Below are 14,704 nucleotides of genomic sequence, written 5' to 3' on the forward strand. Positions count from 1 at the left end.
AATGTAATTATTGATTTGTTAGAACTTAAGTTGGCCATTTTTTCTTTTGTCTTCTGTTTGTTGTCTCTGTTGTTAGTTTCTCTCTTTTCTTTTTCCTACCTTCCTATGGGTTACTTGAATACTTTTTAGAATTCTATTTTGATTTATCTATAGTCTTTTTAAGTGTATCTTCTTGTATAGCTTTTTTAGTGATTACTCTTGGTATTACATTATATATACATATTGCAGTCTTTGGGTGTTGTCATTTTACCAACTTGAGTGAGGTATAGAAACCTTACCTCTCTTACATCCTATTACCCTCTCCTCTTCATAATTGTCTTAATTTCTGTACATACGTTTAGAACCATGTCAGACAGTGTTATAATTTTTGCTTCAATCATCAAACATAATTTAGAAAATTCAAGAGGAGAAGGAATGCCTATTGTAGCTGTAGGTTCATGTGTCTTTGAAGTTTGGATAGAGTTTAGCTATGATTTCTTCTAGTACATTCTCAGTCTTGCCCTCTTTCTCCTCTCCTTCTGGGAGACCATCCAATGACATTAATGTTAGATCATTTGTTATAGTTCCACAAGTCTCTGAGACTATTCGGTTTAATTGAGGTTTTTGCTGTTGTTGTTTTATTTTTCAGTATATTTTCTGTCTGTTGTTCAGATTGGCCAATTTTTACTGTTCTGTCTTCCAACTCATTCTTTCTTTCTTCTGTTCCCTGCATTCTGTTGTTGAGCACCTTCACTGAGTTTTTTAGTTTGATTATGGTGTTTTCATTTCTAAGATTTCTACTTGGTTCTTCTTAATATCTTCTTTTTCTTTGCTGAGACTTTCTATTCCTTTATTGAGGTTTTGTATTTTTTCATTTTTTAGGCATATTTGTAATTGCTCATTGAAGCATTTTTATCACGTCTGCTTTAAAATCTTTGTCAGATAATTCTGACATCCCTATTACCTTAGTGCTGGCACCTGTTGATTGCCTTTTTTCATTCCATTTGAGATGTTGCTAGTTCTTGGTATGACGTGTGGTTTTTGGTTGAAAGCTGTATATGTTTGTATTATATCATGAAGCTCTGGATCTTATTTAAACCTTCTTTTTAGATGGCTTTCTCTGACACTGCTAGGCAAGGGAAGGGGGACCCACTGCTTCATTATTGCCGGGGTGTAGGTAGACATCCAAGGCTGCTCACTCATCCGCTGCTGACACCTGGGAGTAGGAGGGTTTCCCATTAATGCTGAGCAGGGGTGGGAGTTCTAGCTCCCCATGTGGTCTCCACTGACAGTGTAGTGGGGTCATCTTGTTACTGCTGTTGATGATGAAAATTCTAACTCTCCACCAAGCCTCCTGATACCACTCCAGGGGTTCGGGAAAGGGACACTTTTCCACCTAGGGTGGAAGGCCGGACTCCCCACAGAGTCTTCATTGACACTATGAGGATGAGTCTCTTTTTTGGTTGACAGGGAAAAAGTCCTGCTCCTTACTTGCCCTTTTTTGACATCACCTGGGAGCGATATTGGGGTGCCTCTTTACAGCCTTGCAAGGGTGCAGGTCTAGGCTCCTGACTTGGCCTTTGCTACTGTGGGTGAGGGCAGTGCCACAATGTTGTCTGTGATGTCTGTGGTGTTTGGCTGCAGTAGAGCGGCTATTGTGTGAAAAGTTTCTGTCTTGCTGGGGTGCCCTTTCCTAGTGCTTTGTCTAGAGGGAGCAGACTTTGGTTGAGACTCTTTCTTTGGTCTGCTCCCATTGGTACTTCTAGGTTGCCAGCATCTTCATCTCCAAGTCTGGGATATATGAGACAGTAGGAGTCCCGGGGAACTTACTACCAAATTGTTCCTTGGGTCACAAAGTCCCTAGCTGGTCTACCTTCTTCTCTCCACCTTTCAGAGTCTTATGTTTGTTTTATATGTAAAGTCCAGGGTTTTGACTTTTCTTAGCAGGGTGAATGGGAAGAAGTGCTTCTACTCCATCTTCCTGGACACAGAAGTCCTCTAGTTGATTTTTAACAGACACAATACCTTCTTGCATCATTTTAAGGATATTAATGCTACTTATTTTGAATTGTTTTTCCCATTTGCTATATTAACCCTGTCTCCTTGGGTTCATCTGATTTTGTTTTGTTTTGTTTAGCATTTTAATTTGGTGGTTCTCTTTCTTGATGTTAGTTTTCCTCTGATATTTGCTGATTCTTGGTTGTCCACTCGTGTTTATGCTCACAGATCCCTATTAGGCTGTGGTGGTGTCGGGTCTGATGGCAGAGTCTGTCTGTGATGTGGGAGGGGGAGGGACCTGCTGCGGGATAGTGTTACTTCTGGCAGGTGGTGGGTGGACTCGCTATTCCCAGGGCACTGTCCCGCCCCTCTAGCCTCAGTGCCCCCTTTCACTGCGTCAGCCTCTGAATAAAGCCTGCTCACTGCTCAGCCTGGAGGAGGTGGCAGCTGACTTGCCGCTGCCTCAGCTCCACACGCTGATGCCTGCTCAGGGTCCCTCCCGTCCTTGTACCCCAGGCCTCGGGATTTCAAACATTTCTGGAATTGCTCCTACCTCAGCACAAATCTTCTCCCACCAGGGCACTGCTTCCTCCTAGCTGATCCCATCTGCTTTCTGTCTTTCTAGAGTTCCTCGAAACATCCCGTCCGCCCATCTTGTTTTCCAGGGCTGTACAGATTTGTTCTTCTTCTTTCCTTTTCCATATTATTTCTAGGGATTTGGGCCCTGAGGAGAGATAGACCAAGCGCTCAGTTTTCCTTTGTGGTCCAGTCTCCTTAGTATAGTATTTTTATTGTCATCTGGGACACAGTGCTTTTGGTACAGCATGTCCTGCTTGTAGCTTCAGAGAAGCACCGCTAACCCAAGGGACAGATCCCAAGGCTTAGTATTTTATTTTATAGTATTTTATGTATGATCGTTAACAGCTATCACTGATGGCTGTTAGTTTTTGGATGCTACACCAAGCACTTATGCTCGTCTTTGCATCTAATCCTCAGAACGATTCTGTGAGTTGAATATTATTATGGCAGTCTTACACCAGGGGAAGCTGACAATCAGAGAGGTTACCCACCACGTCCAGGTTCACACAACTTGTAGGAGGCAGAGCCGAGATGTGAACTCAGGCCCACTGACCTGAAGCCTGGATTGTCGCTTTGCAGTCATAGCTCTCTGTTGCTGGGACATGGTGGTGACCGGATGAGGACAGCTGCCACGAGTCCTGTAAGCAGGAATAGAAGCAGAAAGGAGGGTTCCATGGTGTGCACATGTATTTTTTCCTTGACCGAATTCATATTCCTTCCAAACATAATTTGGCCTTGCTTCTCTCTCTTGGCCTTAAATATAAGAAGCCATGCATTTCAATCTTCCTCTGATAATGAGAATAACATAGGAAGGTAGTGAGAAGGGATAGTGGTCATCATCCTAGCCTCTCTTCTCACTTAACCTTTCTTTACTCTCTCACTCTATTAACCTTTAAAAAAAATTTTTAGCTCTCTGCATAGTTTTCCTCCTTCTCGCTCCCTGTAATGCCTCTTCCCTCTTACCCCATCTGCTTCTGGTTGGCATTGGTGGTGGGCGGCTCTCAGACTTGGCTGCATCCAACAGTCATCCGCTCATCATCACCATCACCATCATCATCATCATCAGCTCGCCTACAAGGTGAGCTCCGTGGGACAGAGCCTTTCCTGCTGGTGCCTCGAGGGGTGTAAAGGCCCCTACCAGACTGCGGGCTGAGGATGAGAGCCTGGTCACTGCATCAGGTCCTTCTGGCCTCAGGGTCCCTCCCCGCATCCTGTGAGACAGGCTCTCTGGGGAGCCAGGTGTCCACCCAGACCTGAGCAGAACTTACTGTCACGGAAGCCCACAACCTGCGGGGCAGGCAAATGAAGCTGTTGACCCTTTAACTTTAGGAGGTGCCTAGTTTTTGGCAAGTTCATCACCTGTACTGATGCTTAACAAGAGTCAGACATTTTCCCGAGGCAGGGCCAGTGTCACCTGGGACGCAGCGTTTTTGGTACAAGGTGCCCTGCTTCTAGCTTCAGAGAAGAACCTCTAGACCGAGGGGCGGATCCCAAGGCTGCTCAGGGGCAGGGAGCAAGGGATCAGGGCAGCTGGAGGCTGCCTGGACCACCATTCCAGGCCTGGCAGATGCTTTGAAACAGGAAAACTCCCCTGCTCAGGCCTCAGGAAGTGTGCACATCTTTTCAGCCTGTGTTTACTCTGTCTCTGAGAAGGAAAAGTAAAACAGCAACAGCCAAATTTCTGTTGGTGTTTTTGTTCCATATTTTGATTGGGGAACTGAATCATGTTTTTCCTTTCAAAACATGAAATTGTTAAGTACATAACAGCTAAATTAATCCATGACCATAAATTAGTTAATTATGTTAATTCAGAGTCACAGAATTCAGTCTCATTAGCGTTTCCATTAAGCAGTTCAGGCTTGTGAGCATTTTAAGAGGACAGTTTAAGCTGCAGATTAATCTTCAAAGGCTCCAAGTGCGTTTTGAACTGCAGCAAGATTTAAAATGCATTGGGAGGTTTGGGGGATTTAGTGAATGTGGGCAGCTACTATTAAGGAGCCAGTGCTCTCAGGGAACTGGGGTTCCCCACCTTCCCACCGCTCACCTCCCACATTCTCATCAAAGGCCCCTGCCTGCTGAGCATCACTAGGCTAAGCAGGAGCCATGGGAAGGAGGAGATGGACAAGAATCAGCCATAGCTCCTTCACCCCTGTGTCTCCCTGGTGGCCGTGCCCTCCCCGGGCTGCCCTGCTGCAGCCACCCCCAGAAGGCAGGTGAGACTTGGCTCTTGAATGCTATGGGCTACACAATCTGGGTTTCTGAGGTTGTCCTCACAAACACTGAATGAGGAGTAGCTTTGCTCCTGGGTGTATGTGGGAAAGACAGATAGACAGGGAGAGATATATTCAAGTCCAAGTGACAAGCTCTCGGGTGGTCCTTTTTATTGCGGAGCAAATGTGTTATTTTCATGGTGGTGGGGTTGTCTTATTTTTACTGTTGTCTTGTCTCCTTCAGAGGCCAGTTCAGGGCAAGTGCTCACTCACTCTGTCACAAGTGCCATCCTCTCAGGCTTCTTTGCTGTCCCCACTTGCAGGGTGGATATATGGGTGCCCCGGCTGGCTCAGAAGTGTGCTGTTCTGTCCGGTGTCCCAAGCTGCCACCTCTTACTGAAGAGCTGTGTGTCCCTGGTCAATCCACTTTTGTTCTCTGGCCCTTGTTCTAGGCCCTTGGCCTAGTGGGGAGACCATGAAAGTCAGTCTAGATGTCAAATCTCTAGTTAATTGCTGAGGCTCTTCCAGTTTTTACTGTTCTTTGAAAAATCAGCAGAACCTGATTATGAAAGAGTGACCTGATTTAAAATGTAGTTGTCATTATTATTTAGGTATGGCAAGGCCAACAGGTCAAGACACAATGGCCATTGAATAGTTTGTTTGGGAATAGAGTTCCCAAGAGGAGGGGGCAGGCTGCACCATGGAGGGCCACATGGGGAAGCACCAGGGTCGGTCAGGAGGCAGAGGGGGTGAGAGGACTAGTGGGTTGAAGCCTTTATTGTGGTTTCCATAGGGAGGAATGGGCAAGGCAGGGTAAGCAGGCTTAGAATTGGCTAGTTTGAATAATTTCAGTGGGCTCTGGGGCTTAGGGGCTGTCCCTAGTTGTCTGGTACCTGGTCGTGGGGTGATTAGGGCAGGTGGAGAGTGGCCCGGAGTGTGAGAGCCCCATAAAGGAGGTGGTTGGAGGGTGTGGGCTCTGGATTAGCTGGTTTGCACATGAAAGATGTGCTCCTGGGAGAGTTCTTCACTATCTCTAGCAATTGGCCAGCCCTGAGGTACGAGGTGTCCGTCCCTCCAGGGTCAGCAAAGCCCCGAAACGTCAAAGCATCAGAATACAGAAAATAAGACATGGTTAACACAAGACCCTACTTAGAAAGGGCCTCATCTCATTGACCCAGGGCTCCATGGCAGGATAAGCCCATGAGTTTACTGGTGCACCACTGGCTACAGCTGCATTTCCACTCTAGAAGGAGATGAAATGACTCCATCAGGAGATCAGGAACAGAGCGGGAGGCCGAGAGAGACTTGGCTTGGTGATTAGCTGCTGGTCTCCACGCGCTTCATGTGACAATGGTAAATCTAGATGTGTCTTGACTACTTGGCAGACTACAGCTCCCTAGGGTTCATAGAACAAAGTTGTCATGCATGGGCATATTTAGAGATTTGAGAGCCCTGTTACTATCTTAGGCGATAATAAGAGTTGACAGAAACCTTTTAGGTTTGTAGCATTTCTAAACAACTGCTGAAACCTCACTTGGCCCAGAATGGCTGCTGGTGGAACAGAATGCACTGTAGTTTCAGTGGGAAGAAAAACCAAAAACCAATTCTCGGTGGATTTGCTAAAATAAACTCAGGATTAATGAGTGAAATTTGTTGTGGAGGCCTGTTTGTCACACTCAGGAAGCTAAAATCTAATTTTACTTGCCACTGTTCATTGCTCTTGCATTGCCATTCATTTGCTGAAGGCAAAATACATTACTTCTCATAAACAAAAGTGGGCCCAGCGTGTCCCGCTCCCTTGCCTGCCTTTGGACGTTAACAACCTTGGCTGATAGCTCACTTCTTGTATTGGGGTGTGTGTGTGTGTGGTGTGTGTTCATGCATGTGTGTGTGTGTGTGTGTGTGTGTGTGTGGTGTGTGTTCATGCATGTGTGTGTTCTTCCCATTGCCTTTCTTTTTTTTTTTTTTGGCTCACCAACAGAAATGTATTTTCTCTCAATTCTGGAGGCTAGAAGTCCAAGATCAAGGTGTTAGGCAGGTTTGGTTTCTTCTGAGGCCTCTCTCCTTGGCTTGCAGTTGGCTGCTACTCGCTGTGTTCTCCCATGGTCATTCATGGGCCTGTGTGTTATCTGTTCTGAATTTCCTCTTCTTCTAAGAACACCAGTCATATTGGATTAGGGCCCACCCGTGTGACCTCATTTTGGCTTCATCACCTCTGTAAAGACCCTATCTCTACATACAGTCACACTGATCTCCCCATTGTCGTTTGACATCGAGCTTCCTCAGAAAGTTTTCAGCAGAAATGCTGTGTCTCGTGCTGCTTTACGGGGTCCACTGCACGTCGATGGGTTTGCCTTGCCTTATACAAGCCTGTAATTTGGCAAGTCGCACTCTAAATTAGAAGCAGGGGAAGGGAGGAAGGACGGGTCACTATGAAAAAAGCATTGTTGGTTTTTTTAACTTTACCGAGAGACTTGTAAAATCATTCATTTCAGCAAGTTCTCCCAGGGCATTTAAAGTATTATTGGGTTCAGGTGATTTTATAGGAAAGCATATATGGTTTAAAGTGAGGCAAGCCTGTGTGGTTCTTTCCTGGAGGCAGCTTCTGTGCACAACCAGAGCTGCCTGCTGGGGGACTGGGCCCCGAGAGCACTCTGAGTTGTTCACCCAAACACAAATTCGTCAGGTCCCGCAAAGCACCACCCTCCTTCGACGCAACACTCCTTCCACTTCGTGCCCACAGACCTGTCCTCAGAGTGGACCGGTCAGGCCTATTTCTCCTGCCACTGTGAGCTCTGAACCCAGCACGCTGCAGCAGTCGTGGGCACGCTAACACCCGGGAGTTAATTTGCCATCCAAATGATTTGCCCAGATTATTTTTATACCTGACAATTTATGGTAAACAGGTCTTTCCTTTTTCATTAGAGAAATGATTACTGTTTTTCTTCAGTTTGGCATTTCCAGAGCCATTCATATTTAAAGCTAATATTGGAACAGCAGGTTTCTACTGAAAATATTTACCTTTTCTTTGTTGGCAACTTGTCAGTGTTGGGAAAATAGATACTTCATTAAAATCTAAGTGCATTATGCTTTCTCTCTCCCCGTCAGTCACTGCTCTTCCGAGATGAAAAGCATTGTGAGAGGTGTTGGGAAATCATTCTGGTCATATGTTTTTACTTATTTTTGGGTGTCTTCTGGATCTCGTTCTTCTCGTTCAAAAAATAGGTTCCAACACCTATAACTTGCATGGAGAAGTCCTAGAATAGCAGGTTAAATTTCCCCACTAGAACATCAGAATGGTTTTGGCTGCCTGTGTGGCCGGCGGGGTCTCCTGCCCTGGAAAGTGCATTGACAAATGGAAGGGCATAAACAGTGCCGCTGCCGTTTCTCTACAGCACTGGGTGCCAGGGTGTCAACATATATTTAATTCTCTCAACTACCCCCCAGGTAAATATCGTGGAAAACAAGGGCTCGGAGAGTTTGAAGCCCTGGCCCAAGGTCACACAGAGCTGAGATTCCACCCCAGGACTCTCAGACCCTGCTCTCTTTACCCCCACTGCAAGCTGCTCTCTGTCTTGCCAGGGCCATGCCTTTGCTACACCCCACTGCCAACGTCCCACACTTTTCACGGCCCCTCTCTGGGGGTTTGTGGCTGAGAGAGCTGAACACCTGGGCCCAGCATCTCTGACATAGCCAGGGACACAGAAGCCCTGCACGCACAGACCAGTGACTGTGGGAAGGATGGCACTTCAGGCCACCCTGTCGCCTCTTGTCCACCCAGAAGTCAGAAAGGAGAAAGTACAGTGAGTGATGTAACAGCCATGTGGGCTGTGGCTGCAGGTGGCTCTGCCCCGCCTATCAAAGAGAGAAAGTAACCCCACAATGGATGCCAACAAACCCAGAAAAGATTTGGCTCTCGTTATAACTCCCTTCATCTTCAAAGGGAAATTAGTTCTTACTCTATTGCAATTAAGAACCTCTGTTTATGAAAAGACACCATAAACAAAGTGAGAAGACAAGACAGCAACTGGGAGAAGATATTTATGACATGTATAACCAACAAAGGATCCGTTCCCAGTACAAGCAAAACCAGTGTTAAGCAGTATTAAGCATGCATACAATTGTACAAAGTGGTAGTTTTTAAAAAGCAATGGAAGGCATAATCCAAGATTCTGAGCAGACTCCTCGAGGAGGGGCAGAGCATTGCTAGGGGCCCCAGTGGGTCACGATTGCATTTGCATCAGGTAGAGGGTTCATGGACGTCCATTATTTTGTTGGGCTTTATAACTAACGTGTATGTGACATCTGATCCTTCATACGTATCAAATAGTCAATTTTTAAAAAATAAAGATAAAAAGTAATTAGTTGTTGCTTTAAACAACCCCTTGGAGAAGTATCATTACCCCCATTTTTACAGGTGGGGAAAGTGAGGCTCAGTGGGGTCAAGCTAGGTACTAATACGTGCATTGATTGCTTATTGCATGCCAGACACTTTACACAAATCTTCTTTTTTTAGTTTGTGTGGCACCTTTAGATAGATACAATAACTTTCATCATCACAGTTTACAGAAAACTGAGGCTTAGTGAGATGAGGAAACCGCCACAGTCACTAACTGGCCACATTGGTGGTCAGGCAGGGCTCTCAGCGTGGCATGCCCTGTCTCCCTCCTGCTGGCCCCAAGGCACAGCATGGGGGAGAGCTCAGGCCTCTCCTCTGGAGCAGGTGATGAGATGTCTACGTCCCCTTGCTGCGTGGCACCATCTCAGTGCCTGAACCATGGCGGCTTCCCTTGGCCGTCCTGCAGCCGGGCAGTGAGGTCCTGTCTTAATCAGCTCAGGCTGCTGTAACTAAATACTACAGACTGGGGGGCTTCAACAACAGACATTTATTTCTCATAGTTCTGGAGGCTGGGAGTCCAAGATCCAGGTGCCGGCCCATTCAGTTCCCTTGTGAGGGCCTGCTTTGTGGCTCGCATGCAAGTTTCTCTCTGTGTCCTCACAGTGGAGAGACAGAAGACACAGGCTCTCTGCTGTCTCTTCTTATAAGGGTACTACTCCCATCATGGGGACCCCACCCTCGTGACCTCATCTAAACCTAATTTCCTCCCACAGGGCCCCATCTCCAAGTACCATCACATTGGAGATTAGGGCTTCAGTATATGAATTTGGGGGGACACAAACATTCAGAACATAACAGATAGTAAAGAGAGGAAGGGAAATAGAGGGAGAGCCAGAAGAGAAAACAGATGGTTTTGAAATTTATTTCTACTGCTAATTTTTAAGGCCTTCTAGCTGTAAAGAGATGGTTCTTCTGATGACTTCAGCGCCATCTTCAGTCACTGCCCATGCCCACTTGGCCGACACTCCCACATGGCTCTTGGCACTGTTGTTGAACTTCTTTATGTCACCCAGACCTCAACCTCAATCTCACTGTTGTTTTGCTATAAATTTCTCTGGTGTTGATTTTGAGTACAATTCCCCAGCTTTTGCAGCAGGAGTTTCCAGTTAAGCTTGGTGGCCCCCTCCCAGGTATGGGACCAAGAATGTTGTGCCCTAGAGTGGCCTTCCCCATCCCTACCACCACTGCTGCGCTACTAGGCCTCCCGAGGACCCCTGCAGTGACTCTTACATTCTCTCAGCTCACAACTGGGGAGCTTCAGGGAAAATGTTAAGGAGAAAACCTCAGGGAAACCTGTGCCTTCAAAACCAGGTAGAATGAATGGGTAGAATGGAAGAATTTACTGCCGTTAAGTCTTCTTCAAATCCTCTTTAGATAGGAAGTTTCTCACCCTGAAAAATCATGAAGTGCATTTAGCTAGTTGTTTACAATCCATGTGCAACTGGGCGAGAGATTAGAGGACAAGATCATTTGAAATTGACGTGTTAGAGATCTTGTCCACCAGTTATCCATCTAAAGTGACAGCAGAGCATCGCCACAACTACAGTTTAAATGGATGGGACAGGAGGATTTCAGTTCCGTAAAACTTTTGTCCCTGAGCACCTGGGGAAGTGTCTCCTCAGAGTCTCCTTCCCCTGGTTCTTCCTGCTTGAGCCGTGTACCTTCTGTTTTCACCTTGGAGAAAAGTCACTATTTGTTTCTTAAAATTGATTACATTCAGAGTTTCTCTTTTTTGAGTACCTACTGTATGTTGACCTGGATTCTGGGATATAGAATGAATAAACCCAGTCCAGTCTGAGGGGACCTCTGCTTGGTGAGGTGAACCCCAGAAAGAGTGCTGCCTGGGCTGGGGTTGCATGGGAGGAGGGTGCTGCAACCCTTAATAATCATGTCTTGCAAATCTTTAGTGGTGCAGGGAAATGTTCTGTATACAGTTTAGTGGGAAAAAAAGGACTTCGAGAGAAAGTGTATGCCATGGGCAAAGGAATATACTAGAAGAAAATAACCAAAATATTGTCATGAGTTATTTCTCTATCTCCCAAACTCTGTGAAGAGCGTATATTATTCTTATAATCAGAAAAAGTCTCCTTTTCCATGATACATTAAATAGCTCTGAGATTTAAAATTCATTTTGATGAAAGGCATGGCCATCGTACACGTGGAGGGAGCTGGGCCTGGTGTGGAAGGGGTTCCTGGGGGCCTCTGAGTGGCCTGGCTGTGGGTGCTTCATGGCCACCTAGAGTGCAGATCCAGGTGGGGTGGCAGAAGTTTCCTGAGCCTCAGAGAGGTCTGACTTTCTGTGTCTACTAGTGTCCAGGCAGGATGTGCGCACAGCTGCTTCCCAGTCATGTGCCAGCATCACTGAGACCCCCTGTCTGGGTGAGGCCCTGGGGTGGGGGCGGGGGGACCACACCTGCTGGATGCGGAGTGCGGTCAGTAATGGAGGCAAACTGGGCACCGGGGCAAGGAGGAGAGACCCTGGTCAGAGAGGCAGGCGCTGGGAGAGGCTTGTGGGAGCCCTCTCTCTTGCCCTCGCCCTGTTTCCTTTTGGGGTGGTCCTGAGGAAGCTATACTCCCCACCTCCTAAAGGCTCCTCAATGGAACATGGAGCCTGAATACACAGGAGATGAGATGGCGCCTCCTCCGTGGGCTGGGGTGTGGCCTCTCTCTTCCTCAAAACTCATAATTGTAAATCAGGGTTGGAGTAATTTTTTTTAAAAAAGAGAAATAAATGTAAACTGTTAAAAGCCCAGAAAGTTGAATACGGCTCTGGAATTCTATTATAGAAAAGTCCATTTTTAAATACCAGCAGGACATCACGGTACTGAGGAAACTGTTTAAATCCTACATTTTCCAAGTAGCTTTGTTTTCTCTGTTGCCCTTATGGCGTGGGGACACTGTAAGGCAGCCTGGGGTGTCATTTTAATTCTTTCACATCGGCCAGCAAGTAATAGGGAAAAAGGTTTCTAAGATGATGTTGGAAAAGCTCCTAAGCTGTTTGGGGCTCTCTGGCCGCACCCCTGTCCACAGGATCACAATCTCGGGGCTCATAAAAGGGCCAGGTGAGCAGGGATGTCAGCCTCCTTCTGTGCTTTTAGGCATCCGCATGCTGGACGGGGACGTGACGGATGTGGTTGAGGCAAAGTCGCTGGGCATCAGGCCTAACTACATCGACATTTACAGCGCCAGCTGGGGGCCGGACGACGACGGCAAGACAGTGGACGGGCCTGGCCGACTTGCTAAACAGGCCTTGGAGTATGGCATTAAAAAGGTGTGAGTAACCCAGGGCTGTGGTGGGGCTCTCAGGGGTGGGGGAATAGTAAAAAAATTTTTGACAGTTAAAATTAGAGTGACGTAGGCCAGAGCTCTGAAACAGGACTAGGAAGGCCCTGCTGTGCCAGGACCAGAGTGAGGGAGAAGTCACTTAGGGGCTCAGGGAAGTGGCTCTCTACCAACTGGAGCGGGAGTATTCCACCTCGTTATAGAATAGCTACTGCGAGTGCCAGCTGGTCACCCACCAGCCCCAGGACTCTGCGCCTTGGAGCTTGACCGCCTGCAGCTGAGAGGGGTGTGCAGGCGGGTGTTACGCGTCTTAGACCACTTGGCCTGTTATTTGGACCACACAGGTGGAAGGTGTGTCCTGGGCCCTCAGACTTTTGCCCACAAGAGTACCCGGCTGTGGAGCTAATCCAGACCCCCCAACCCCTGCAGCAGGAAGTCTTGGTCTTGTTGCCCTCCCTGCCAGCATGCAGCCCAGCATGTTTAGAATTTTTGGGTAGAACCTCACCAGGGACTAAACAGAGCAAACATCTGAGTGCTGGTTCTTCACTGACTGGCGAAGGGGACCCAGTGGGAGGCTGGCAGGCTCCTCCCAGGAGGCCCACCCCCAGCCACTCTGTGATCATCATTCTGGGACCTTGTGAGTCAGAAAGGCTGGGGCAGGATGGGGGGGACAGGAGATGACCCAGTTCTTACAAGCAAGGTGGCAAAGCAGATTTCTGGGCAAGGACAGCTTCTTGGAACAGACAGATGGAGCTGTGATCAGCGTCTGGGCGGCCCTGGGTGGCCCAGCAAACCCCAGCCCAGTGCATAAGGTGTGGCTGAGTCAGGTCTGGCAGGGGTCTGGGCAAGAAGTCCCAGCGTCCCCGGGGCAGCATTCATACCTCTGACTTCTCTTCTGGGAGACGGGAGAATATGGCAGCAAGGTGGGCGGGTGAAGTCCATTTTATTATTCACATATTTAAAAACATATTTTAGAAGTTCTTATCTTATTATAACTCATGCACAGTGATTAAAATGTGGTAAATAAACAGTTACTGAATAAATCAAATTGTACCACAGGCTTATATCGAAAACAGCCCTTCTTTGGTCTCCCCCTGTGCATCCCCCAGTCCTGCCCCACAGAGAGCAATCTTTTTTAACTCTGTTCATGATTTCCATTTTCTAAATAATATGATTTGATTGCTTTTCTGGATGTACTGAGTTTGATCATTTTCTATTAATTTCCTTTTATGAAGGCTGAGTATTTATCTCTTAGAATGCCAACCCAGCCACCCCCCTTCGCTGCCCTTTCCCTCCGCCACACACACACACACTAAACACCTGGGAGATTCTCCCATTTCCTCACACTTCCAGGCACCGTGTTGTCCTGCTACTCCTGGCCGGGTGAGCCAGCCTGCACCTCCTCCGATGGCTGTGATGTTGGTCCACATGTATGAGGCAGAGGCTTCCTTTTCACTGCCCTCTCCCCTTGTCAGCTCAGGGCTTGAATGTCTGAGAAGCTAGTGACCAAAAGTGGGTGACCACTCAGAGCTCAATACTCACCCGGACACTCAACGTGAGAAGAAAAGTCAAAGAGAGACAGTGTAGACGTACATAAAACATCCATAGCATTCAAAATTGTCCTCACACTAGGACACCAGACAGCTTCCTTGGTCCCCACAACACCAAGAAAATGCAAAGTCGGCTTCAGTCAGGTTGCTGAGCACCTGGGCTGCCCCAGATGCTGGCCTGAGGATGCCGGAAGGTTCAGGCGTGACCAAGTTGGCCACTACCCACAAGGGGCTGCCAAATTAAAAAATCTCATCTTCCCAGCTGCCGCCGATCACTAAATCCCTTGGATCTCACTCCGGATGACAAGTGAAACATCCTGAAAATTAAACTTAATTTAGGCTGTAAATTAGAGATTGCGTTTTCTGCATGGAGGCTACTACTTTGAACGGTGTTAATCCTGAACGTCTGACATTTCTATGAGATGATTTCTAAAGATTTCAGATCTTAGGATGGGGCCCATTGTTTCCTGGAGAGGTCATGATTGTTTTGACACAATTGTTTGGGTTCTCAACTGCACTTAGGTGTGTGTGGGCAGAGCCCATGTAGGACCCTGGGAAGTCTGGAGCTGCAGAGAGGGGTTCTTCGCATTCCGAATTCTGAGCAGCATCGCTTCATCGAGCAGTCAGGGGAGTGAGGAAGTTGCAGAGGGGACCATGTGGTTCCCCATCATTCTTGTCAGGGTTTCTTGAAATACTGAGGTCACTCT

The 14,704-nt window shown here is 47.3% G+C and overlaps 1 protein-coding gene across 2 annotated transcripts in view; it reads left to right on the plus strand.

The window, feature by feature from the left end:
* Positions 1 to 14,704, plus strand: part of PCSK6 (proprotein convertase subtilisin/kexin type 6) — a 188,450-nt gene that overhangs the window by 85,099 nt on the left and 88,647 nt on the right. For both annotated transcript variants that reach the window (XM_087428846.1, XM_087428847.1), the window contains exon 7: positions 12,264 to 12,436. In XM_087428846.1, coding sequence (XP_087284972.1) covers positions 12,264 to 12,436 — 173 coding nt within the window. The remainder of the gene's footprint in view (positions 1 to 12,263; positions 12,437 to 14,704) is intronic.

Source organism: Ceratotherium simum, chromosome 3 (assembly GCF_057802395.1).
Source record: "Ceratotherium simum simum isolate JZ-2026a chromosome 3, ASM5780239v1, whole genome shotgun sequence".
Classification (NCBI taxonomy): Eukaryota; Metazoa; Chordata; class Mammalia; order Perissodactyla; family Rhinocerotidae; genus Ceratotherium; species Ceratotherium simum.